Here is a 27135-nt window from a genome sequence, read left to right as displayed (position 1 = left end):
ATGGACATGGGCTGTTCTGCCTTCCCAGCACCCATCCTGCTGAATGGTGGGCAAACATGCCTGCCTCATTCTCAGTCCCTGTGGAACCGACCCCCGACCTCGCCTCCAGTCCTGCCCAGCCCATCCCTTTGGCTCCGGGCCTTGCTTGAAGCACAGGCAGGTGACCTGGACCAGGGAAAAGAAGCTCAGTGCTGAGATGCTCCTGGAAGCCAAGCGAAAAAGTTGTCTCTTTCCTCTGGGGTTGCTGAGAGGATGGGACACTGAGTGGTCTTGCCACCGCAAAGATAAGGAGCAGAACTGACAGATGGGCAGACACCCACTCTGGCTGTTTGGGTACCACGGGCTCACAAGTTGTTTTCTTTGCCTAAGCCAGATTGAATGGGTTTTCGTGTTGTTGTTTTTCGTTGTTCTTTGTAGTCAAAATTGTCCTGACAGACAGTCCTCAAAAAAATTATGGAATGCAGTGGGGGCTAGACTGGTTTAACATGAAAGAAAAGAGAAAAATGCTGGACTAGGAGGGAAGAGGAGAGTGCAGGAGAATGATGGAGAGAGCAGTCGAGAGAACAGGCTCTGAGCCAGCCGGACCCTCTCTGTGCTGTGACTGTCCATGTAGGGGAACCTAACCCAGCAAGAGGTTAGGGCAGTGGTGGCGAACTTTTTGAGCTCGGCGTGTCAGCATTTTGAAAAACCCTAACTTAACTCTGGTGCCGTGTCACATATAGAAATCTTTTGATATTTGCAACCATACTAAAACAAAGATTTATATTTTTGATATTTATTTTATATATTTAAATGCCATTTAACAAAGAAAATCAACCAAAAAAATGAGTTCGAGTGTCACCTCTGACACGTGTGTCATAGGTTCGCCATCACTGGGTTAGGACCTGGGGTGAGAAAATGCACACAGCCTTTTTGCCTTGTCAGGAGTCTTGTGCTGACTCAGCATTTACAAGGTGGAGGAATATTTCTGGGTCCTGCCTGGAAGGAGGACGTGCAAATGAGAGTGTGAATGGTCTCTAATCTCAGCACAGCGCCTGCTGTCAACACGCAATAAGTCAGCGGTTCTCAACCTGTGGGTCGCGACCCCTTTGTCGAATGACCCTTTCACAGGGGTCGCCTAAGACCATCCTGCATATCAGATATTTACATGATGATTCATAACAGTAGCAACACTACAGTTATGAAGCAGCAACGAAAATAATTTTATGGTTGGGTCCCAACATGAGGAACTGTATTTAAAGGGCCAGAAGGTTGAGAACCACTGCTAAGTAATGAGTAGTGACTAGACTTTGACAGGGAGATTAGGGTGGGGCAGATGGCTCTCCCTGCTGCCTGAGTGGGGAAGGGAGTAGAGAAATTGGGGAGGACACCTGTGATGTCTTGAAAACCTAGGCTTCTGCCGGGTGGGGCTTGCTTCTCTTGGCTAGAGACTCACCCATCCAAACTAAAACCACTTGTCACCTTCACCAGAGACACCCCACCTCACCATCCACCCCTGAGCTTGTGTCCTTGGCCCTGGACCCCGAGAAGGGCGTGCTGTCCAGGCATTTACCTATTCTGCTCCCAGGGAACTTGGATCCTGCCGTTTGGAAAGCACATGCCCGCACACCCCCAATCCTCTTTCCTCACACCACTTTGCACATGTGAACACGGCTCCAGAGGTGAAAGGACTTGGAGACTGGGTGTCCAGCAGACCTCAGGCTCAGGAAGCAAACCCAGTAGCTCAGACTCTGGACCTCAGGTGCTTCTCAGGGGTGCTCTGGGGAAGTTCCTGTTACAGGCCGTTCCGCTCCATGCCGCCCGATTCTTCCCTGAAATCCCGCAATTTAAACTCCAAAACAACACCTGTGTCATCAGATTGTAAAAGAGTTTTGACTTGGTGGGATATGAACATTTTATGTCTCTCCAGTCAGTGCCTTCAAAACTTTAGTCCAGTTGAAAACTCCAACCTTCTCTCTGCTCTAAATGTCTGCTCCCAACCTCGCCTTTCAGGGACCTGGGGTGGGAGGAATGCATGTCTGCTCCTTCCTGCCTCCCCCAACTCTGGCTCCATGATCTGGAGAGGAGGGACATGGGGGCAAAATTCCATCTTGGGAACCCTGCCCCTCACTCTTCAACTGAGAAATACAGAGGGAGCTTGACTGGTCACCTGCTGGAGAAGTTGCCCTGGTCTCACGGGGCTGCTTGCTGATGGCGGCCGGTGGGAGGGTGGCAGTCCCTGCCCACATGGGCATGTGCAGAGGTTTTTCACTACAAAGTGAAAAACGTTGAAACTTCACGGCCCCTCACTTATACAAACCACTTCCAAGCCCCCCAGCCAATTTTGTTTTCTTTTTTCAAATATATTTTTATTGATTTCAGAGAGATAGGGAGAGGGAGAGATAGAAAATTCAATAAAGAGAATCATTGACTGGCTGCCTCCTGCACACCCTACTGGGGATGGAACCCACAAGGGAATCCAACCAAGACTCCTGGTTCACAGGCCAACGCTCAACCACTGAGCCACATCTTTTCTTTTCTTTCTTTTCTTTTTGTTAATCCTCACCCCGAGGATATTTTTCCCACTGATCCTTAGAAAGAGTGGAAGGAAGGGGAGAGACAGAAAGAAACATTGATGTGAGAGAGACACTTCTTTTGGTTGCAAGTGCCCTTGACCAGAATTGAACCTCAGACCCTTCAGTCAGCGGGCCGACACTATCCACTGAGCCAAACCGGCTAGGGCTGCTTCCTTTTCATAAAGACGACCTTCAAACTGGGAAAGCTTCAGGTCCTCCCGCCGTTTGGACCCATCCTGGGTGTGGCCCCCTGGGAATTCGGGTTCAGCTTACCGTGGCCCTCTTTGTTACCAGGCCCCTCGGAAAGCAGCTGCTCTGTCTCTCCTCATCCCAGCAGAGGCAGCACCGTGTCTCTCTCTGGGCACCACAGCCCCCATGTGCCCCATGGCTGTCGGGGATGCCTGGGCAGCCCCTAGGTTCAGTCTGTCCTCTGACCTCCATCCACCTCTAAGAGGAGCTGCAAGAACTGGCCTCTTCCTCCTGCCCTCAGGCCACAGGGAACGGACCAGGAACTACCACTGCCTTCTCCTCAGGCCCCTGCCTGACTCCGCTCTGTTCTGCAGCCCAGCTCGGCCCAGCCCGCAATGTGCTGCCCATCCCCCACCCTCAAAGGCACCTCCAGCCTCCGTACATGATTCTGCCAGAGAACTTGGCATTTGTTGTAAGGAGGGGTAGCCCTGTCCCAGATGCTGTATTCCACCAGCTGTCTCCTTGCCCCACCCTGGCCATGGTGCCTCTGGGAGCGTAGCTCAGTCTCCCTGCTGCCCCTGGAGTCTGGCCACTCCTTCACATCCTCTCAGGGAGGGGCCAGGAACCCCTACCAACACGAGCAGGAGGAGCCCTGCCCAGCCTACCCCCAGCAGAGCTTCAGGCAGGAATACCTGACCCCCTGTACGAATAACTGGTCAGGCGCCAGGGTGCGGTCAGTGGGCACAGGTACCCCGGGGCGGGTTTGGCGATCAAACAAGAGCAGACGGACTTCGCCTATGACTCAGATGTCCCTGGGTATGAGTCGGGGTACCTTCGCACAGAGGGTTTCCCCCGACCCTCTCCAGGTGGCCAGACCGTGGGCTCTGGCTGGGAGAAACCTGGGCGTCCAGTCCCAGATGTCTGCGTCGACCGTGAGAAGTCTGGAGGAGACATCAAGCAGGAAGGGGTTGGAGCATTCCGAGAGAGACCACCCTGCCAGCGCCGAGTCCCTTGCAGGGTGGCGGTTTCTGGTGGCCCTGCCAGTGACCCAACAAATACCCACTTCACTGCCTGGGTGGGCCGGGGGATGGAGTTCAACCCAGTTGGGCCTGAGGAGGTGGCTGGCGAGCGTTATGTGTACAAGTTCGTGTGCGAGCCTGAGGCCCTCTTCTCTCTGGCCTTCCCGGGCCGTCAGCGTCCAGCGCTCAAGGCCGAGTTTGACAGGCCGGTCGGTGAGGAAGACACAGTCCCTCTGTCCCACTTGGACGAGAGCCCTGCCTACCCCCCAGAGCTGGCTGGCTCTGCCCGGCCCTTTGGCCCCAAGGCTGGCCACTCCTACTGGCCCCTGGCAGCTGCTCCCTGGCCACCGGGGGCTGCTCTGGGTGCACAGAGATGAATTTGGCGTGGGGAAAACCCTCACTCTGAAACCCACACATGTCTTTGGAGCAGATCCCATTGGCCTGTCAGCCGCCCTTGGCCAATTGGAGACACTGCAAGTGCCAAGTTGGAGCCTCAGAAACTCCTGGGGGTTTCAGTTCTGGCCTCCCCCTAGGTCCAGCTTAGAGGTCAAGCCCCTCTCCCTCTCCCCAGTCACGAAGAACAAGAGTTTGTTCGGTTCTGGGCGACAAAGAAAGGGCGTCCCCACTTTATCGTGGTGGGGAGGATGCACGGAGCTCCCCAGATCGCCCCCTGTGGGGAGGCAGAAGCCTGGATCCTGCACGCCACTCCCAGCTGTGGCCCTGGAGGGTCCTGCTGGTCAGCTCTTGGTGCTCTGTGTTCCCAGGGACCATACCGGACCGGACTGGGGGAGGCTGGGGGGAGGAGCCTGCCAGGGGGCGGGGTTGCTGGTGGAGCAGGGAGGGCTGGGTTCCTGCTCTGAGGGACCTTTGTTCTGCCTCTTCCTAGGCCCAGGCCTGGGATATCACCTCTACCACGTCTGCCAGACCCTAATAAAGGCCCCTGCTTCTCCTGTACAAAAACAGAAAAAAGAATGGATGGTCTGGGCAAAGAATGTTAATAGACTACTCCAAATTAGATATACAAATGGCCAATAAGCTATTATTTTTTAAAATATATTTCTTATTGATTTCAGAGAGAGGGGTGGAGAGGGGAGAGAGAAACATTAATGATAAGAGCGAATCATTGATAGGCTGCCTCCTGCACGCCCCCTACTGGGGATCGAGCCAGCAACTGGGCATGTGCCCTGTCAGGAATTGAACAGTGTGACCTCCTGGTTGATGCTCGACCACTGGTCCTCACTGTGGCAGCATTAGTTATTAGTATTCACCCCATAAAACCAGGTTTCCCTTCTAAATCTTCCTCACGAGAGACCTCCTTGGGATGTCTCTGGCCTCCCATCTCCCCCCATTAACCTGCATAACAACCCTTCCCAGGCGCTGGGATCTAGGGCAGCAGAGCTCATGGGCCTCACATGACTCCGTGTTTTGCCGCATGGAATGCAGTGTTTACTGTGGCAACTCAGCTCTTCTGGAATTTGCCCCCTTTCCATTCTTCCTCCTCAGCACACACGGAGTCCAGGGGGGCCAGGCACCCCGATTCTCCCTCCCTCCTTATCCAACCGCTGCCCCTTCTTCAAGCCCAGCTCGTGCCCCACCTCCCCTTGAAGACTTCAGGGACCCCTCCCCAGCCCAGCCCCACCCACCTATGAACACCCATAGCTGGAGCTGCCTGTGTCAAAACCCTTCTTCTTCTTCTTTTTTTTTTTAAATGTTTTTTTATTTCAGAGAGAGATAGAAACATCAATGGTGAGAGGGAATCATGGGTTGGTTACTTCCTGCACACCCCCTATTGGGGATGGAGCCCGCAACCCGGGCATGTACCCTGGCTGAGAATCGAACCTGTGACCTCCTGGTTCATAGGTTGATGCTCAACCACTGAGCCATGCCAGCTGGGCTCCTCAAAACCCTTCTTAGTAATGGATCCGCACACCCTTCCTGAGCCCTACTCTGCTGGGTGGATGCCGTGGTGAGAGAGGCAGACCCTTCTCTGCCCTTTGGGAACCAACAGTGGAGATGGACCCAACCTGCTAGTCCCAACCCAGCGGGGGCAGGGGGTGGTGAGGGTGGCAGCTGACGTGCACTCCTTCCCTATGGTTTGATCAAGCTCAAGGGCTGTAACTGCCTGCCGAGCCAGCAAGCCACAAAACGTGAGGGGCGAGAGGTGGGCAGGGGCTGTGGCTGGTGGAGAACTCATGCTTGTCTGACGGGGACGGCGGCACCTCAGCGCTGACTACAGCCAGATCTTTAGGTTTGCAAGAGCAATTAGACATTTTCTAGTGTTTAAGTGCTGGCCATTGATTCAACTTGGCACCTGCAGACCAACTCTGGCTCTCGGGCCCTCTGTTGGCTCCCCCTGGTGGAGAGGAAGCTCTGCTCAGCGGTTTATAAGCTGTGTGCTTGGCCATTTTCCTTCCCTGGCCTCAATGTCTTCCTCTTGGGGCAGCTGGTCTCAGCAACTTCTGTCACTCACACCCCATGGGCTGCATCACCTCCCAACTGCTAGTCACCTGTGTTCCCGGACCCCTAGGCATCGGCTGCCCAGACGACACTGCAGTGAGCAGTGAGCAGGGACTCAGAGCTGCAGGCCTGGCTCAGGGAGGGCTCCCAGGGGGGTTTCTGAGCCGCATGAGCTCAGGTGAGGTGCCCGTCCCCGTCTTCCACCCTCTAGACCCCCCTTCCCCAGGGCAGCAGCCCCTTGGGTGTCAGCTCCATTCTCTCCACCCCACTCCTGGCTCAGGGTCCTTGGTGCCCTAGAGAGCTTCGCTGGCCCTGCCAAGTATCTCACCTGCTCAGCCCACCATACTGCCAGCAACAGCGGTGGGGTGAGCCGGTGGCAGCCCTGGCGGCCAAGCAGGGCCACAGGAGGAGTGGGCCTGGCAGGAGCACTGGCAGCCCTGTGCTTACTGAGTGTGGGGGCTCGGTTTGAATTCCGCGCCTGGGCGCCCAGGATTCCCACCGCTGTAGATCTGGGGCTCCTGCAGCCCCCCAGCTAGATCTGGGGCCTCATTCCCTGAGGTCAATGCCACCCGCCATGCCCTCCTGCTCTTCTGGGACATCAGCGATGAAACCAAGGGACACTGCGAGCAGGGCGCGGGGTGGGAGAGGAGGTGTCTCGGGTTCCAGGAGAGCGGGTGGGTGAGGAGGGGGTCTGGGGACAGTGGGTTCCTTGGAGGGACACTTAGCAGGCTGGGCCCTTTCATGGAACGGGCCTGCAGTGACGTGGGTCTCTGAGAGTTTGGTGAGGGTGGCAGGGGTTCCTAGCAGGGGGAGCTTAGAGGGGTCTGGGTTTCCTGCACGCGGGCTGAGGGCAGTCCCTTGGCCTGGGTGTCTGGAGGTTTATGTTTCAAGTTGGACAGGTTGGGTGGTCTAGGTTCCTAGGTGGGTGGGTCTCTGATGGTGGTCTGTGTCGTCGAGTGGGTTTTCTGGCGGCTGGGGTCCCTGGTGGCCTGGGTGCCTGAGCTGGGGGACTGGAGACGGACCGGAATGGCTCTGGGTTGAAAGATGAGGCTGTGGCATCACGGAGCAGCGGTCCCCGCCATCTCTCCTGCGGTCCCCGGCGGGACACTTCACCGAGGGGCCCGCAGCGGCCCACAGGAGTCGCCTGGTCCTTCTTTCGTGGGACATTGGGGAGCAGCACCGAGGCCTGACGCTGCCCTGCACCTACCCGGACCCCCGCGCGGGTGGAAAACAGCCGCGAGAGCCAGCCCTTCCCTCCCCATCACCTCCGACCCTCACCTCCCCCCTCCCGGCAGGAACCGCCGCCCGGTGCACCGACAGGACAGACGCAGGGCTCGCGCGGGAAGTGTTTTTTGTTTTTTTCTGTTTATGTCTGTATTTTCTTAAATAGCCGGGCGCGGGGCGGGGAGAGGCGAGGGGAGGGCGGTCCTAGATGGAGATGCTGTTCTCGATCAGCACGGGGTCCAGGTAGTAGTAGGGGATGGGCAGGCACTTGTTGCGCTGGCGGATGTTGTGCGAGATCTGGGCCAGGCGCTGGCGGAAGGCCTCCATGCTCCGCCGCGGCACGTCCTCCACGAAGTGGATGTCGGAGAAGTAGCCCAGGGGCCGCTGCGGGCAGAGCGGGCGGCTGACTCCACCCCCGCCCCGCCCCGCGGGAGCCTCTCTCCCGGCCTTTCCTCCCCGACGCGCCCCTCCCGCCGGGCCCACACCCCGGCGGCCAGCCCCTGCTCGGAGTCCCCCGCCCCCGCTGCCCCCGGGGGAGCCCCCGCTACCCCCGCCCCCCTCACCCTGTCGTCGGGCTCCCGGCTGAGCGTCCAGAGCACCAGCAGGATGATGCACGTGGTCTTCACGTCGGGCAGCGTGTCCAGGAAGGTCTCCTGGGTGCTCAGCCCCTTGGCCTGCATCGGCGGGTTGCGCATGGAGGACGGGAAGTTGGGCATCCAGGAGGTGAACTCCAGCTGCAGGGGGGCAGAGGCGGGGCCGTGGGTCGGGGCCCCCAGGGTCTCTCGAGGTTAAATGGAGGGTGGGTCTGAGGGTACGCCCGAGCCTGGCGGGGGGGGGGGGGGGGGGCTGGTGGGCACGGGTACCTGCCCGGTGTTGACAGCGGCGTGCTTGGCGGAGCAGATGAAGATGATGATGGCGACGTAGCGGATCAGTTCGGGGACGGTTCGCAAGCACGTGGGGAAGCCTGGGGGAGACAGAGGCCCCGGCATGGCCACTCCCGCCTGGTCCGGACTGGCCGCGAGAGGGCGCGACCGAGCCCAGCTCAGCCTGTCCTGCCAACATCAAGCTGCCACTCCCTGCCCTCATCCCGCCTGGGTGGCCCTCCTGTGGTCACATCCCCATTCCCCACCCCCACCCCCGCCCACACCACAAGCCTTGGCGAGGGGCCTCAGCTGGCCTTGGCGAGGTCCAGGTCCACTCCGGGCAGCTGCCTGAGATGAGGCCCTCAGATCTCCTCCAACTACCTTAGGGGAGTCTCTGGGCCCAGGTCTCAGCGGGGAGCAGCTTTGGAAGAATCCTGGCCTGACTCCAGTCCTTCATCCACTGCCCGCCACGCACACCTCCGTGAGACACTGCTGGCTCCAGATCGGCTCTCAGTAGCCTGGCTCCAGGCCTTGTGCCCAGACAAGCCTCTCGCTTCTTTCCCTGCCTCCCGCCTGCTTGCCGGGCGACCCCAGGCTCCAAAAGCCCAACACAGTCAACCCAGACCTATGGCCTCCCTCCTAAACCCCACCTCCCTCCACGCCCCCACACCAATGACACACCCTCTCCCCAGTTTTGAAAGCTCTAAACCTGAGCGTCACCCTTGGCCCCTCCCCCCCCACACACACACACACATATCCCCCACTGCCCAACGCAAACTAGTCACCAAGTCCTGTCATTTCTCTTTCCCAACTCTCTCCGGAATCCTCTGTGTCTCCACAGCCCCCACCCTAGTCAGGCCCCTGCCACCTCCCTCCCGCACACCACAGCAGCTTCCAGCTGTCTCCTACCTGCCCTGCAGCCTGATCTTGTTCTAACGCAACTTTCATCTCGCAAACCCCTCCATGGCGCCCTCTGGCGCTGAGAGTCGCTCCAACCCCCTTAACCACGCTGCCCAACCTGGCCCCTGCTCATGGCTTCAGCCTTAGCCCCACCAGGAGCCTGCCCGGCTCCCACCCTCAGCTCCAGTTGCAGGCACCTGTCAGCAGCTCCCAGACTCTCCAGCCTCACCTGCCATCGCATAGCTACCCTCCCCATCCGGCAGATCTCAGCTAGCTCTTAGCTCAGATGTTAGATCTCAGCTAGCTCTTAGCTTGCTGCTGCCCACCCCCACTCTCTACCCACCACCCCTCCCCAAGCTGGGTTAGGTGCCTCCCCTGGGCCCCTGTCCCCACCAACAAACTGCACCAGCCCTGCTGTCACTGCCTGTTTGCTTGGGCAGACACCCCCCCCACACACACCCCCAGCCGCCAGACTGTGAACTCCCTGAGGGCGGGGAGAGCAGTTCGCCTGCCTCATTCCCTTTTGCTCCTCAGTAACCAGCACAGTGTTTGTCACATCATAGATGCTTGTTGAGTGGGTGCCCAAGTGGCATGACTTCAAATGCTTTCCCGCCCCTGGAGTCTGCCAGCACCCACCACCTCCCGAGCTTGTAGCACCCTCTGCCCTTTCCTGTCTGCGCTCATGCCCCGTTTCTCAGAACACTGGGACCCCTCCAGTGTTCTGAGTGGTCATCTCTACAGAGATGACCCGCAGCCCCTGAACTCAGACAGGGACCAGTGGCCAGCCATGCTCCCTTCCCCAGCCTCTCTGAGAGGCTGCTGCGCTAAGGGACGGGGAAGGGCCCCGTCAAAATCCTAGAGCAGCGATTTGGCCTCCTTAGGCCCCAGTGAGACATGCTCCAGCCCAGCCAGGAGGGCCCACCCTAGCACCCTGGACCCCTGCCGGATGCCCGGGTGCCCGCGTGCCCGGGCCCATACCTGAGCTCTCACGCCCTAGTAGGCACTCCTTGAATATCTCCTGCACCCAGCACTGCAATTCCGGGTCACCCTCCACAGCTGCGTCACACGGGTAATAGTAGGTGATGATCTCTGTCACATACCTGGCCAGGGAACAGGGCCTCAGTTTGGACCCTCCTCCTGCCCTCCCCAGCTGTGCTGTTCCCACCTCTCCCAGGATGCCCTGGCCCCAGGGCTGCCCTAGGCATGTGGGTGAGCAAGTCCTGTGGGGCAGAGATGGCCAGGGTTGCTTGTCAAGGTCAGAGATGGCACCAGACCCAAGCTCAGGCACTTTAAGGCTCCCCTCCAACACCTCAGGGTGTCTGAGTGCCACCCACTGCCATCCCCATCTTACCTCTCCAGGGCGTCCCACACTGCCAGGCAGTCATCACGGTAATAATATCCCGGCAGGTCCTGCACCCCGCGCTCCACAAAGTCATTGGGGGGGTAGCAGCTCTCATAGGTCATCTCTGACAGATACCGGGCCATCAACTCAGCAATGCCCTTCAGGCCCAGGGACGTGGCCTATCAGGGAGGAGCGAACGCTGGAGCCAGCGGGTTCCTTGCAAGTCCTCCCCAGTGACGCTCACATCCAGCTCACACGCGGTTGATGATGATCCTGCAGCCCCCGCCCAGCCTGCTCCACCCCAGAATCCTCGCCCTCCAGCCAGCACACCAGCCCCTGCCTCTGCCTTTGCAGACGCAGCACCCACTTTAACCCGTCCCCTCTCTCCGTGCTCCCTCGCGAACTAAAGGCAAGTGGGAGGCCCTGCTGTTAGGCGACCTGCGAGGCCAGAAGGAAAGGGAGTATCTTGCTGGTGTTGGGGGCAGTCTCACCCTGGCAGTGAGCCCCCCCTCATTGAGGAGGATGGCCCGTCCAATGCTGTTGATCTGGATGGTGTATCGGGTGTGGGGGACCAGGAGCTGTGAGAGGGCAAAGACAATGAGAGAACTGACGCACCCCCAGTTCTGCAACATCAGACCCCCTCTCTTGTGGGTCCCCAGCGGCCTCCCCTAGTCTCACTGGAATCCCTCTGACTGCTGAGCAGGCCCGGTGACTCTCTGAGGCCAGACAAGGGCAGGGATGCTTCAGCGAGGCCCCTTCACCCAAGCCCGTACCTTGTAGAGGGGGTGGCACATGGGCAGCTGCCTCAGCACGGCCAGGCAGAAGGCCTCGCCAATGAGGTGGGACCCCAGCAGGTGGGCGATGGCCTCGTGGTAGTAGAACTCAGCGTTGCGCACCCACGTCTTGGCCAGCAGCCAGTCCCACTCAGAGTCGTTGGGCAGGAAGATGGGGCAGTTGGGCCCAGGGGTCTGGCTGAGCTGGGAGTGGGGAAGGAGGGAGTTAGGGGAGGGCAGAGACCTATACACACAAGGACCCTCAGGAGGGCGTCCAAGGGGAGTCTGAGGACGTAAAAACTCTGCCCTTACACCCCAGTCCCTGTTCCCCGGAGCACAGCGAGGCCTTTCCTCCCTCCTAACATCTGCTCTTGCCGTTCCCGCTGCCTGCGGTACCTTCCGCCGTCCCTTTCTCTACTGGCTGCTCCTATGATTCTTCATGAGCCAGCTCACAAGCCACCTCCTCTGAGAAGCCTTCCCTGCCTCCGCCCCACGGCCGCCACATGCAGCTGCGCAGGTTTGCCCTGCTCGGGGACACCCAGCCCCCTGAGGGGAGGGCACTGCCATCTGGCCTAAACCGCTTCACTAACCAGCCACTGCACCAGGACCTGACTTTCCTTATTCGGACGGGAGTCTAGTGGAGACCCCTGGAAGGAAGCACCTCTGTCCCATTTTCTGCCAGACCCAGACTCCCCAGGCAGCTGCTAAGAGTGTTAGCTCCGCATTTCCGTGCTTACACACACAGCACGCAGACTGCACACAGGCGCACCCACAGGAACCGCGTGCATGCATGGGCAGGCACACAGGTGTGCACACGCAGGCTAACACAGAGACTCCGCCACAGGGCCGCACACCAGGCTCTGCGCTAGCTGCCCACCCAGACAGGCACATACATAAACAGGTGTATTCTCAGATGCACACAAACAAACATACACTCACAGGGACACACACGCTTACACAAAGAGCTGCGCGCACACGCACACACACAGAGGCTGGCCTGCTCACCACACATTCACAAAGGGGCTACAAGCACACACACAGGCCCACACACTCGCATAGTGCGCGCACACACACACTTATGCACACAGCTGCACAGCGGCGCCCACACTGCGGCAGGGCCTGCACCCGGGCACCTGGATGGCGATGGGCATCAAGTTCCCTTCCGCGTTCAAGTGCAGCAGGCAGAGGGGGGCGCATTGGTGCTGCTTCTGGCCATTGAGCTCCACGGTGGGGATGCCCTCCAGGATCCTGTAGTCGGCCAGGTAGATGTTCCCCTTCTGGAAGGGAGCGCCACGGGCAGGCAGGTCGCAGCAACACGGGGCACCATGCCCACACCTTGGGTACCGAGTGCTCTTGCCCCCCAGATGCAGGGGTTGGCCAGGGACCAAGAGGGGGTGATGTGACCGCGGGGCAGAGCTGAGGGGGTGGGAACTCCGCAGGCAGCAGAGGCGGGGGGAGAGGGGATGCCCAGGACCCAGCAAAGCCAGAGGCTGTGAGGGTCTCCGCCGGACCAGGCCTCACCTCCAGCTCCGCTTGCAGGCACGTTCCTTCGCCCAGGAACGGGGCCACCATGTCGTCTGTGACGGGGAACTTGTCTGGAATCCGCGTGCAGCGGCGGATCACGCTGGGGTTGATGCCGTTGAGGTACTGGTACCCAAAGAAGCTGTCCTCTGCCCAGTGCTCGGCTACGTATTCTGGGAGGATGGTACGGAGCGTCACGACGCTGCCCGGTCCCCACCAGGGACAGAGAGGCATGGGGCCACGGCCCGGGACCGAGGAAGGCTATGGACACCCCGGAGGAAAATGAAACCCCCAGCCCCCCCTGGGGGCCTAGGGCGACGTTTCCCAACCTGCCGCCAGAGGGCGCGCTCACCCAGCTCGCCACTCCTGCCTCAGGTTCGCCCGCTCCTCCCACCCAGCTTCCCCGACGTGGGGGTCCTGCCCGGGACCGTCCTTCCGCCAGAGATCGCTGGGCTCCCCGAGTCCCATTCGGATGCCCCACCCCCTACCGGAGATGGTAGTCTTGTAGGCAGGGAAGACTTTCTTAATGTCCTTCAGTCTCTTCCACGACCGTTTGCAGTCCACGAAGCCTCGGAGTTTGAACCTCAGCGCCCTTAGGAGATGAGGTTGGGGCGGGGGGGGGGGGGGGGGTCAGAGAGGCTGCCAGGCGCCCGTCTGCCCCACCCCCCGAGGTCTCTGAGTCTCCAATTCTCTGCTCTCTCTCTGGGTCTCAGGGTCCCCGGGCCCATAGCCCAAGGTCTTTCTAGGCCTCCGTCTCTGAGTGTCACCGCTCAGGCTCCCTGGCCTTTCTGATCAGCTCCATCCACCTTCCTGGCCATTCTCACCTCCGGGGCTGTGGTGGAGGGGCCTGGAGCAGAGGGAGCCCTCCCCCCCTCACTCACACACTCACATGGGCCCCAGGCGGAAAAAGAAGGAGGCTGTCTTGATGAAGGAGTAGCGCAGATTTAAGTCCAGGAACCTGGTGGCCTTGAAGTTGATGAGAATCGGGAAGCCGGGGATATAGCCATTCCACCTGCAGGAGGGAACGTAGGTCTGAGGCGGGACGCCCGGGGCCGGGGCTGGCGGAAGGGGCAGAGCCCAGAGGCCCACCCAGGGCGGCCTCAGGTCCTCACTCAGGCCGGTTGGGGTTTCTCCGGGCAGGAGGGCGGTAACTGGGGATGTGCACGTAGTTGGGCAGGCCGGGCACGAAGACCCTCCAGCTGCAAAGAGAAGCTGAAATCGTGAGCCCGATGCCCATGCACCAGAGGGCAAAGCCATCCCTGGCCCCGCGGCCTCGCAGCCCTTGCCATCCTCCCCGCACCGGTAGAAGTCCTGCTTGGCCCGGATCTCCTCCCTGCGGTGCTCCAGAAGGATTGGGAGGCAGTCGTCGGCTGTTGTCTTTCCTGTAGGGAGAGCAAAGAGGGGGTGGGGGGGGGGGGGCTCAAGGTCAGCCCTGGTGTCTGCCCACCCCCACCCATTTCAGGGATCAGAATTCAGCTTCTGCCTCCCAGGTTGGCTCTGGGGTCCCATCACGATCAAGGATGGGAGAGGGAAGGTGTTTCTTCACCCAAAAACTGAGATAAAAGGACCAGGAACCACTTTGGCCAGTGTGGCCAGTTGGTTAGAGCATCATCCCCTATACTGAAAGGTTGTGGGTTTGATTCACGGCTCAGTTGGGTACATAAGGGCTATTTCACTATCTTTGGGTAAGAATTTTTTTAAAAGGATCAGGAGCCCTAGCTGGTTTGGTTCGGTGGATAGAGTGTCAGCCTGCGGGCTGAGGGGTCCCAGGTTCGATTCCAGCCAAGGGCACATGCCTGGGTTGCAGGCTCTACCCACAGTAGGGGGTGTGCAGGAGGCAGCCAATCAATGATATTCTCTCATCATTGATGTTTCTATCTCTCTCTCCCTCTCCCTTCCTCTCTGAAATACATTTTAAAAATACATTTTTTTTAAAAAAAGGATCAGGGATCACCCTCCCCCTTGCTTCACCCCCTCCAGCTGGCCCTGCTGCTACAGGGATGGCCCTCTTTCAGACCCACTGAAGTCTTAATAACAGTGACTTAGCACTTACTAAGTACAGGGCACCTTCTAAACACTTTCTTTATATTAATACTTTGATCTGCACAAGCACAACCTTATAAGGCAGGTGAGTACGGCTATAGGCTCATGGCCTCTTCTCCACAATTCCAAAACCCAACAGGCTATACAAATTGGGTTGGTTTGGTTTTCCACCATTTAAGTGCAAATTCCTTGGTTGGAAAAAATCTGCTCAAAATTTACCTGAGACCATAAACAGCCTTATTCAACTCACTTGGTGTAACTTCATAGTTTTTGCCACAGAAATATTGGTATATTTGATTAGGGAGTTCCCTGGTGAATATATCATATAACATATGGTGTGTGTGTGTGTGTGTGTGTGTGTGTGTGTGTGTGTATACACACACATACATACATATATATGGAGATATAGAGATAAAGATATGTGTGCATCACACTTCTATATCTCTTCTAAATAAAATCTACATTTTAAAACATGTCTGGCCCCCACAGTTTCAGCTAAAGGACAATATTGCCATGCTCATTTCACAAGGAAAAAACACTCAATATTACACAGAGAGAAAACAGTGAGCTGGGATTTGAACCAAGGCAGTCTCCTTCTTTTCACTAACCCACTATCCGCTAACACCACCAATAGTTGTTAAGCCTTTTCAAAATTCCTTTTAGAGATTGTCTCATTGGATTCTCACATCAACCCTATGAAGTTAGTTCTGCTGTTAGCTCCATTTAACAGATGAGTTCACTGAGGCTTAGCAGAATTGAGAAGTATACCCAGACGTCCAGCTGAGTATCCAGGCGAAGCTGAGATCCAAATCCGGGCCGAGCTTTCTCCAGCATCCTGGCTGAAAGCCACAGCCTGGCAAGAGCCTATCTCTGCAGCCCCATCACTTTCCTTCAAGGTCCTCTTCGTTAGCTGCTCCCTCCTCCCTCTTCCTCAGCGTATGCTGTATTCTGGGAGCACGGCACCCCCTGGAGTTGTGTAACACAGAGCCCTAGCTCAGCCTCGTCCCAGAGTGGGAACCTCACTCCTTCAAGGCCCCAGCAGGTGACTCAAGCCTCCCTGCCCTGGTGTGTCTGACAGCTGCCCCACCCAACCCCATTCCTACACCCTGCCACCCAGTGTCACCCTGCCTGTCCCGGCTTCCATGCCACTCAGCCTTATCACTGTGGGGAAATGCTTCGAATCTCCCATAAGACCCTCCCTTTGGCTTCCCCATCCTCCCCCAAACCTGCTTCCCCAGGCCCCTGCCTCTCCTTTCCCCAGCTCGGGCATGGTCCCTGCCTCCCCGGAAGAGGTTCTCGCCACAGGGCAGTGGATGAAATGGGATGGTCAGCTGCAGGGCTGATAGAGCTCCAAGCCGCAGGCCCCCTCCGCTCTGTCCTCCCCTCTGACCCAGCTTGAGGGCGGCCAGCAGAAGCTCAGTGGTGGAGTCAGGGGGACAGAAGGGGACGGAGGACAAGCCTGCAGTCCCATGTAGCAGCCACATATTAGGAAGCTGGGCCGAGGGTAGACAAAGGCTCTGGCAGGGGTGGACATGAGGAGCGCAGGCACTCGGGTCCTGTCCTTCTTCCCTGGGAGCAACCAAGCTGCTGGGGAAGGAGCTGGCCACCAAGGGAAACCCAGCAGTCCGTATGGGGCTTAGCGGAATTGAGACGTATGCCCAGATGTATACCCTATTGGAGCCGGCGGGAGCCTCACTGGATTAAGAGGACCTTTGGGAGTAGCCGTGAGGCCTGTTAGAGAAATCAGGTGTCTTGTTGGGGCAAGAAGGAGTCCTTTGGAGCAATAGAACATCCCATCAGTCTAAAAAAATGCTCTTTAAGAAACCCAGGGCATGATGATAAGGCACAAGGCCTCCTGCTATGGCGCCCGGAGAACTTGAACTGGCAGCCTCCGTAATGAAACGAGGCAGCCGTCGGAGCACCGGGGCTTCTGACTAGAGTAACAAGGCATCTGGTTGTAGCAACAGAACCTGCTGGATCACAGGGAGTCTTTTCGGATTAGCACGACGTGCTATTTGGGATAAATAGGGCATCCGACCAGAATCCTGAAGCCTGTAGCCAGAGTAGCAGGGGGTCTTTTTAGAGTGGCTGGGCAGCCACGGGAGGGGAGGGAAGGGGAGGGGAGGGGAGGGGAGGGGAGGGGAGGGGAGGGGAGGGGAGGGGAGGACAGCAGAGGCAGCAGAGAGCAGGCTTGTCTTCTGCGGGAACCTGGGAGCCTGAGGTCCTGGGGGTAGCCCCACGCCTCATCCACCTCTGTTCCTCAGGGTGTAGCCCGCGCCGGGCCCAGCACGGTAGCGATGACTAAGGAATACGTAACAGTGGCAGGAGTTCCCAGGAGTCCCCGTGGGGCCGGCACCCGGCTAGCGTGTACAGTGGCCATGCTGGAGCGGCCTAGCTAGAGCAAGGGGCCTCAGGGCACGGGCTGGGCTGGTGAGAGCTTGCCTGTAGCCTCCCGCAGGGCCAGGGTCTCGTAGCCATCCATCCACTGGTAGGCGGGGAAGTGGTAGATGCGGCCGTTGGGTGCACAGATCTGCACGTAGTTGCAGTACCAGGGGTTCTTAGGGAAGAAGGAGTATCGCTCCTTGTGCAGGCGGATGATGATGAGCTCCCCCAGGTCCTGCTGGCACTGCACAGTGTACTCATCCACCTGGCAGGGCACAGGGCCAGCTGAGCACGCAGGCCTCAGCCCCGGCTGCTCAGGTGTCCCACTGGCCTGGCTCCTCACCCAGGCCTGGCGCGTGCAGCTCACCTTCCTGAACTGGGGTGACCTGATCTTGGGCTCTCCTCCCACCCCTCCAACCTGACTGTCCCCTGCTGGGCCCACCCACCCTCCCTTCTCCACTCCCAGTTCCTGAGGTCCCATCCTCTCACCCACCTCCCCAGTCATCTGAGGCTGCAGGAGCCATGCAGACCTCCGGGGCTGTTGTATAAAGGGACCGGGGCCCCCAAGACCCTTACAGTCTTAGAGTGGGCAGAAGTGGCCAGCCCCCTTTCCTCCCACTGAACAATGAAGATGCGGAAATTCAAAAGAGGCCACACAGACAGTGACCTATTAAGGTCACATAGCAGCAAGTGACTGAACCAGACTCCGAATCAGGGCTGAGGGCTGAGGGCTGAGGGCCCAGCACACGGTGCCTCCCGCCGTGGAGAGGTCAGGCCCCAGCAGAGAGGCTGCTCTGATGTCACCTGAAGTCGCAGGGACTCCCATGTGAATTTACGCTGGTTCTGATGCACCTTGACTTAGGAGGAGTGAGTAAGAACAGGAGAAGGAATGAGGGAGAGGGAAGAGAGGAAGTGGGAAAGGATGAGGGAAGGCGTGGAAAAGGGGGGAGAGAGAAGGAGAGATAAAGGGAGTAGGAGAGGGCTGAGAGATGAGGGATGTGGGGTGAGTGATGCGAGAGGAGGAGGAGGAGAGGGAAGAGGTGAGGAAGGGGAGGGAAAGAGATGAGGAATGACCAAAAAGGGAGGAGAGGTGAAGACCAGGGAGGAAGGATGGCCCAAAGACCAGGGGAGGCTGGGCGTCAGGTCTGTGGTGGGGGGCACCTAGCGTCACCCTGGCAGCCCCACTGCTTTCAGACCTGTCCCAGGCCTCCCCAACCTCTGCTGGCCAAGCTGTCTCCCTCCGCTGCACCCCTGCTTCCCTCCTTATGCTCCCCAGTCACACACACATACACACGCCACATATACATATACACACACTCACACATACACATATACCACAGACTCACACATGTACCACACACACTCACACACACACATCTATACACACATATCCCACAACACAAATACCTGCACACACTCACATATAGACCAAACACACACACACATACATACACACACCAAACACGCATATGTACACACATCACACATCTACATATACCACACACAAATACCTACACACCACACATACTGACATATATATACACACAGACCACACACACACATCTATACATACATATCCCACAACACAAATACCTGCACACACTCACATATAGACCAAACACACACACATACATACACACACCAAACACGCATATGTACACACATCACACATCTACATATACCACACACAAATACCCACACACCACACACACTGACATATATACACACACACACCACACACAATCACATACATCACATTCACACACACACACCACACTCACATATACATCATACATACACTCACACACACACACACACACACCACACTCACATATACATCATACATACACTCACACATACACACACACTCACATATACATCATACATACACTCACACGTACACACACACACACACACCACTCACATATACATCATACATACACTCACACGTACACACACACACACACACACCACTCACATATACATCATACATACACTCACACGTACACATACACACACACCACTCACATATACATCATACATACACTCACACGTACACATACACACACACCACTCACATATACATCATACATACACTCACACGTACACACACACACACACACACACCACTCGCATATACATCATACATACACTCACACGTACACACACACACACACACACACACACACACACACACTTACCGCCCCGGTTGCAAAGTCTCTCCCAAAGTGGTTCAGCCGCTGCTTATGGCTCTCCCCTTCGGTCCCCACAATGGTCAGTGAGATGGAGTCCATTGTCCCTGACAAGAAGTCGTCACCAGTGGCCACCTTGACTTTGTAGGTGGCCATGGCTGCTCTTCAGGAGGCAGGAGGGGGAGCTGAATCCCAAACACTGTGGAGAGCTGCAGGGGAAGCCAGACACAGAGAGGAGTGGACAGGCCAGCCTCCCGAGGTGGCCAGGCGAGGCTAGGAGGACCGGCCCCCCGCAGCCCAGATCCTGGAGAAGCTGCTGCCCTCGGCGGCAGGATGGGAGCCAGGAAGGCTGGGTGAGGCCGTGCTCCTGGCTGTTGAGCAGGTGTCTGGGCTGCAAGCCCTCTGGGAGCTGGCAGGGAGGGCCAGGAGGCAGGGCGCCGGGCCTGCCTCTGAGAGGGCGGGTGGAAGATGCCTTAGATGAAGAAGACTCCTGGGTGGGGGAGCCAGTCCAGCCTGAGCCAGGGCCCCAGGGAAGTTGGGGGAGGGGCCTGGGCGGGCCTCCAGATCTTTATCGTCCTAATAAGCTCCTTCCTTCAGCCCGCCCGTGGACTGCAGAGCTGGGCACCCCTGCTGAGCAGAGCCATGGCCAGTCAGTTACCTGCACTGGTTCTGGGGCCCCCAGTGGGTGGGGGTTAGGGGAAAGGGTGCAGCTGGCCTGCTTCCTGGCCATTCCTCTCTGGGAAATGGGACAGGCAGTGGCCTCAGCAGGAAGCTGGCCCGTCCTGCCAGGGCCCAGAGCCACCAGAGGAAGGCGTTGGGTGATGAGGCTGGAGCTCAGGGACCCTAGAGAGGCTCCAGGGAGAGATGATCAGGGATGGGAGAGGAGGGGATTTGTTGCTTCCTGCTGAGCCAGGGTCAGCTGAGGAGGGATGAGGGTTGACTACAAAAATAGAAGACAGTTACATTTGGGACGCAAGTACTAACCTAAAGAATAAATATGTAGCCCTAACCGGTTTGGGTCAGTGGATAGAGCGTCAGCCTGCAGACTGAAGGGTCCCAGGTTCGATTCTGGTCAAGGGCATGTACCTTGGTTGCGGGCACATCCCCAGTAGGGGGTGTGCAGGAGGCAGCTGATCGATGTTTCTCTCTCATCAATGTTTCTAACTCTCCATCCCTCTCCCTTCCTCTCTGTAAAAAAATCAATAAAATATATATTTTAAAAAATAAATATGTAATTTGTAGTATAACAGAACTCTACCCAGCAATTAAAAATAAGAAGGAACTATGACATGAATTCATCTCATAACAATGATGTTGCATGAAAGAAGCCAAACATAGAAGAGTACATGCTCTATCATTCCATTATATGAGGTTCAAGGACAGGCAAAACCAAGTGATTCTTAAAAAAGTCAGACCAACCGAAACTGGTTTGGCTCAGTGGATAGAGCGTTGGCCTGCGGACTGAAGGGTCCCAGGTTCGATTCCGGTCAAGGGCATGTACCTGGGTTGCGGGCACATCCCCAGTAGGAGATGTGCAGGAGGCAGCTGATCGATGTTTCTCTCTCATCGATGTTTCTAACTCTCTATCTCTCTCCCTTCCTCTCTGTAAAAAATCAATAAAATATATTAAAAAAAAAAAAAAAAAGTCAGACCAGTGAGTCGCTCTGGCCTGGGAGAGCCATGTAAGGAGCTAGAAATGTTCTATGTCTTGATCTGGGTGACATATATGACACTGTAAGCACTTTATTCTATCTGTGTTATCCCTCAATTTTATGAAGTACTCACTCCACCTCCCACCTACCCCCAAAATAGGAACAGAAAGAATGAAGTTAGGAAGAGGGTTGGAATCAGGGATGGGTTCCAGTGGGATTGGGTTGGTCGGGAACCCGGTCATGCATTCCTCCATGCCCTCATTCATTCGGGAGATGTTTAAAGGGTACACGCCATGTTCCAGGGACTTTTCTAGGCACCGCAGATACAAAGAAGAAATAAAATACACACAGAGCTTCCTGAAGCTGCAGACAAGGACAAGAAACAGTGAGCAATGTCTTTTCCATAGGCGTAGCAGCAGGTGCTCTGACGAAAATAAGTCTGGGGTGGAAAGGGAGCCGTGAGGACTGGGGTGGGGGCAGGGCCTGTGATAGGCCCAGATTTGGGAAGGTGTTGGGACTAAGATGCTATGCTCCCCACATACACATAAGAACACATGAAGGAAGTGAGAGGCCCCGAGTTATACTCTCAACAGCCAGCACTGGAGACCCAGGGAGAGTGAGAAGAGTCACATTGCCATCCCCCTTTTCGGGCCTGCCCTCTCCCCTTCTGCCTCGCAGGGCCTGCCCTCTCCCCTTCTGCCTCGCAGGGCAGCTCCTGCCAACCAGGAAGCACCAACCAGGTTTCCTCCCTGGTGGCGCCTTCGGAAACCATCGAGGGAAGGTCAAACAGTGCCCAGCCTACGTTAGGGCCCCGGGGAGCTGGGATTCTGAGATGGAGAGAAGGTTCTGGTAGGTTCAGGTTGAGCTTAGAGATAGGGGTGTGGTTGGAGTTAGGGAGTGAAATGACCTTTTTATTTATTTTTTTACTTTTATTTTTCAAAGTAGATTTAGCATAATTCTTTTTTTTTTAAATATATTCCATTGATTTTTTACAGAGAGGAAGGGAGAGAGCTAGAGAGTTAGAAACATTGATGAGAGAGAAACATCAATCAGCTGCCTCCTGCACATCTCCTACTGGGGATGTGCCCGCAACCCAGGTACATGCCCTTGACTGGAATCGAACCTGGGACCCTTCAGTCCACAGGCTGACGCTCCATCCACTGAGCCAAACCGCTTTCGGCTGAAATAACCTTTTTAATACCCAAATCTGCTCATGCCACCCCCATCCCTTCAACCCCAGATCAGGCCTGGCAGTGGCTCCTTCTTGCCTTTGAAATGAGGACATCGTCCCTTCACAGGACCCCCTGGCCTCCTTCAGACAGCTCGTCCCCCACCACAGCCCCTGTGCCCTCTTCTGTGTGGGACCAGGTGCCCTTCATTCCTCAGCAGCAGAGGATCTGCTATGTGCCTGGCACTGTGTCAGAGCCTAAGAATACAACGTACCCAAGGCAAATCCCTGCCCTTTCTCCTGGAGCTTACATTCTGGTGTAGGAACAGGCAATATTACCTTATAACCAAGTAAGTTAAATACTCTGTTAAATAGTGATAAGTGCCAAAGAGAAAAAAACAAAGCAGAGAGGGATAATATAAAGCACTAGAGGCCCGATGCATGAAATTCGTGCAAGAGTAGGCCTTCCTTCCCCCAGCTGCCGGCATCGGCTTCCCTCTGGCACCCGGGACGGAGGCTTCCCTCGCAGCCCCTGCTCCGTCCGGAAGGTCGTCCGGAAGGGTGTCTGGAAGGACGTCCGGTCTAATTAGCATACTATGCTTTTATTATTATAGATAAGGGAGCAAATTTTAGACATAGAGTGGCCGAGGAAGAGCTCTTTGAGAAGGGACTTTTGAGTAAACACATGAAGGAAGTGAGGTCAGTCCCTTCCAACGGGGCCCTTGCTCTCTAACTCTTGGACCCGATTAATGTGATTAATGTTTCCTCTTCCTTCTCATCTTAGCTGGACAATTGCTTCATCAAGGAAGGCCAAATTTAACTAGTAATGGCTCTCCTCGTGTGATACTTAACTTTTATTAAATTATTTTATTTTAATGTTTTATTGATTTCAGAGAGGGAAGGAGAGGGAGAGAGATAGGACCATCAATGATGAGAGAGAATCATGGATTGGTTGCCACCTGCATGCCCCCCACTGGGGATCGAGCCCATCGGGAATCACACCTCACACCGTGACTTCCTGGTTCAGAGGTCAATGCTCGACCCGCTAAGCACACCCAGCTGGGAGGTGGTTAACCTTTTTTTTATTAATGTCTGACTTCCCCAAAAGATTAAACTGTCATTTGCTTTGCTTTTCTCCCCAACTCCAGGGACAGTACCTGGTACCTTGGAAACTCTTGAAACAGAATTCCTTTTTTATTATTATTAATCCTCACCCGAGAATATTTTCCATTGATATTTAGAGAGAGTGAAAGAGAGGAAGGAGAAAGAGAGAAAGAGAGAACATCAATGTGAGTCATTTTGATTGGTTGCCTGAACCCTGACAGGGGCCAGGGGTAGAACCTGCAACCTAGCTGTGTGTCCTTGACCAGGAATCAAACCTGTGACCCTTCAGTGTGTGGGGCTGACATTCTAACCACTGAGAACACTGGCCAGGGCGAAACATAATTCTTAATGATTAGATGGATTAGTGATAAGAACAAGGTCAAGGTTAGGAACTGCATCAGCAATAGAGTTGGAATTAGGGTGAAGATTCAGAGAACTGAGGTAGATTGGGGTAATGGTGAGGTGAGGGGCAGGGGGAGGTGTGTGGGGGGTGGGGAATGGGTTAAGGAGATGGAGACAGGATGGGGGAGAAGGCTGAAGATGAAGGTCATGCCCCCACCCTGGGTGACTGGCAGGGCTGTCTCATCCACCTGGCACCATCTTGTCCCCACGGAGAATAGGAGCTGTCAGGCAGGTCAGGCCCGCCCTCTCGGCTACCCCATGACTCTTGAGGAATGCTAGAAGCCTGATGATGCAAATTTGCATCTTAAGATGCAAATTCCTTGCAACCTCTCCCAGCCACCTTCCTTCTAGCCACTCCTCTCCCCTGGAGACTGTGTCCCCAGGGGGCTGCTAAGGCTTGGTGAGGAGCAGGGTGGGGTGGAGTGGTAATTGAGGCTCGGGGACTTGGGAAACTGCACCTCAGGTTCCTCTGGGGCACAGGGGTGAGAGGCCCAGCCCGACTCTCTGAGCCGGTGGAAAAATCACTCAGTGGGGGGTGGGGAGGAAGGTAGGGTAGGAGGGGACCTTGGCGAATGGGGAAGGGAGCCGTGGGTGTAGAAGAGTTTGGTAGGGTTCTACCTCCATCCCCCGAAGGCTGCCTCCTCAAGGCATAACCCACTCTCAGTAGGTCTCCCCTCAGCCACTCGCTCTCTCCCAACAAAGCAGGAGTGGCAATGGCTGAAGTCTGGAGTGGGGCTTAGGGTCCTGAGGGAAACAGAGATGGAAGTGGGGACGGTGGGGATGGGAATGCAGCTGGGGACAGGGACGGGATTAGGCATGAGGATGTCACTGGGGCACTCCCCAGTTACGACCAAGACGTGGACGCATGACTCTGGGTAGGTGCTCACTGGGCTGAAGAACTGGTTCTCCTGGGCCGGGGTGGACCCGGAGAGCAGGAGAGGCCTCTGGGAAGGATGTAAGCTTGCGCGGCTGGCTAACAGTGGGCCGCCCACACAGGAAGCCCAGTCTTCACTGCTGGGGCACCCCTCTCCCCATCTTGCTTCACCTCTAGCCCTGCGAGGCAGGGAGCCACCCTGAGGTCCCCACACGCCTAGGACACAGAGACAAAAATCAAATTGGGTCACTTCTCCGCTTAAAACTCACCAGAGCTTAGAACGGTGTTGCCCTTAGAATCAAGACCAAGGACAATGCATGACCCAGCTTCTGTCCATCCTTCAGCCACCTTCTTCCAGCCCCTCTGGCGTTCTCCTCACTCCACAAACACATGCCCTTCAGGGACCCAGCACTTGACGTGTCCCTGGTCTGTGACACCTTTCCCCCAAGCTGTCCAGGTGTTCTGTTCTTCTCATCCAGATCTCAACTCAACGGCCACCCGTCAGAGAGGCCTTCCCTGACCACCAGACCTAATGTTCCTCCCCCACTCCCACCTCCCGTCAGGCTCACACCCCACCTGGTTTTACCTCCCGACTACACTACAACCATCTGAAAGAATTGATTTGCTTGTGTGATTATCTATGTGTTTGCTGTCTGTTTCCCTGTAAGCCAGTAGACGTAGGATGGTACCAGGGGAGTTGACAGCTGCTTCTCCAGTGTCTCAAACAGTGTCTAGGGAGACGCGAGCCATGAGGCAAGCAGATCCTAGGATGTCAATGCTGGAGGGACTTTCCAAGTCTTCTTGTCCCTCCCATCCATCTGACATATTTGGGCCACTGAGGCTGAAGGGCTTGCTCAAGGCCAGCCGGGAAAAGAGGGCTGGTGTGCTTCTCGCTATACCGGTCACCTTCCAGGCTGACCAAAAACACAGAAGGGTCCAGAGTGCACGCTAGAGGAAGCTTCCTATCGGACAGGCCTCGAACTTTACCTGAGCCCCCTCCCCAGAGACGCCCAGAGCCGGGGCAGAATCCTACGTGCAGCTGGTGGTGTCTCCTCAATGAATCTCCCTCCAAACTGGTTTTCTGGAAAATCAGACTCTAGTGATCCGCCCTGCTCCCTCCCTCTCTGGCTCAGGGGCATTTTGAGGACGGGCATGCCTCATTCTAACTTTGGTGCACGCACACCAAGGAGTATTCGTCCTCTTGGAGGGACAGGCTGCCTGAGGCTGCCCTGACACCCTTCCAGCATATCCTGGTCCTGCTGTTCGAAGTGAAAGCCCAGGTTTGAAGGGTGGGCACATCCAGCCTCTGCCACAGTCTTACTGGCCACAAGGGAGGCCTCTGGATATTTCTTAATCCTATGATTTTGTTCCAAAATGGACAAAATCTGGTGATTTTTACTAAATTCTTAGCTTGGAATCTGCAAGGGGAGATATCTCCAAACATACTTCTTCATGCACAATGACATAGGATCATCATCTCCCAGGATCTCAGGTGCAAGATGTGAAAATCTGACCTTTGCCATAACCAAAGATGCACACATACACTCCTTCCCCCTCCCCCCTCCCACTCCCTGCACTGTGTCTCTGGCCGGAGACAGGGTTTGATTAGGCACAGAATTTGACTCAAGAAGCAGAGCAGGTAAAGGGGGCAGGATTCGAGGTCCAGGCAAACAGGAAACAGGAAGGTGTTGAGTGGCTATGGAGAAAGATACAAATATCTATTTTGAAGGGAGAACATCAGACTCCCCAGATTGCCATCTGTTTCAGTCAGGATGGGCTAGGTCCGTGGTCGGCAAACTGCGGCTCGCGAGCCACATGCGGCTCTTTGGCCCCTTGAGTGTGGCTCTTCCACAAAATACCGACTTCTGAGCACAGGCCACGAGGTTTCAATCGCACTGTACGTGCGCACCCACGCGTGGTATTTTGTGGAAGAGCCACACTCAAGGGGCCAAAGAGCCGTATGTGGCTCGCGAGCCGCAGTTTGCTGACCACTGGCCTAGGTTATGCTGCAACAACAAACAATCCTGAAATCTCAATGGCTTAACCCAACCAAAGTTTATTTCTCTCTCAGCATCATGTCCAACTCAGGTCAGCAGGGGGCTCTGCTCTAGTCCCTCAGAGGAGGAAGCTGATGGAAAAGCCATCTCAACATGTGCTTCTAGAACAGCATGGGCTTCTAGAACAGCAGGGGCAAAGAGAAGAGAACTCTGGGGGGCTCCGGCCAGTAATAAATGTTCCAGCCCTTGGGTGACCTGTATCACTTCTGCTCCCAGCTCATTGGCCAAAACTCATCCATGACTCCACCCACCCACAGGAGAGCTAGAAGCTGAGTCTTCCAGTGAGTGAGTCCTGAAGAGAAACCAGATCTCAGTGGCAACACTCGTAACGCCCACACCCCGAAGCTGGATCCGCAGGCTTTGCAAAATACCTACATTTTTCCTACCTGCCCCTTGAGTGTGGATATTCCTTCACTTC

At 56.2% G+C, this 27135-nt stretch overlaps 1 protein-coding gene and 1 pseudogene across 1 annotated transcript; one reads left to right on the top strand and one right to left on the bottom strand.

Moving 5' to 3' along the window:
- On the top strand, positions 1–4140 carry LOC132219269 (ETS translocation variant 4-like; annotated as a pseudogene).
- A 3406-nt stretch (positions 4141–7546) lies between these two features.
- Positions 7547–19912, bottom strand: LOC132218042 (arachidonate 12-lipoxygenase, 12R-type). The gene is made up of 15 exons (XM_059668695.1): positions 19470–19912; positions 17322–17533; positions 14144–14218; positions 13956–14042; positions 13733–13855; positions 13332–13435; positions 12844–13016; positions 12456–12599; positions 11323–11526; positions 11041–11127; positions 10559–10728; positions 10186–10307; positions 8308–8408; positions 8008–8178; positions 7547–7828 (listed from the first exon to the last, which is right to left on the bottom strand). Exons 1-15 carry the CDS (start codon positions 19614–19616, stop codon positions 7649–7651), a joined length of 2100 nt encoding a protein of 699 aa, XP_059524678.1. The 5' UTR covers positions 19617–19912; the 3' UTR covers positions 7547–7648.
- Positions 19913–27135: the final 7223 nt, after the last annotated feature.

This window comes from Myotis daubentonii, chromosome 16, assembly GCF_963259705.1.
Source record: "Myotis daubentonii chromosome 16, mMyoDau2.1, whole genome shotgun sequence".
NCBI classification, from domain to species: Eukaryota; Metazoa; Chordata; class Mammalia; order Chiroptera; family Vespertilionidae; genus Myotis; species Myotis daubentonii.
Note: the sequence above shows the minus strand (reverse complement) of the source record. Positions and strands in the feature narration are given on the sequence as shown.

Bases quoted from the DNA above. Each gene is read 5' to 3' on its own strand.
- LOC132218042 (XM_059668695.1), bottom strand. From the start codon at position 19,616: ATGGCCACCTACAAAGTCAAGGTGGCCACTGGTGACGACTTCTTGTCA. The intron at 17,534-19,469 runs GTAAGTGTGTGT...GTGCCCTGCCAG, and splicing joins GAGACTTTGCAACCGGGGCG to GTGGATGAGTACACTGTGCA. The intron at 8,409-10,185 runs GTATGGGCCCGG...TGTCTCCCCCAG, and splicing joins ACTAGGGCGTGAGAGCTCAG to GCTTCCCCACGTGCTTGCGA.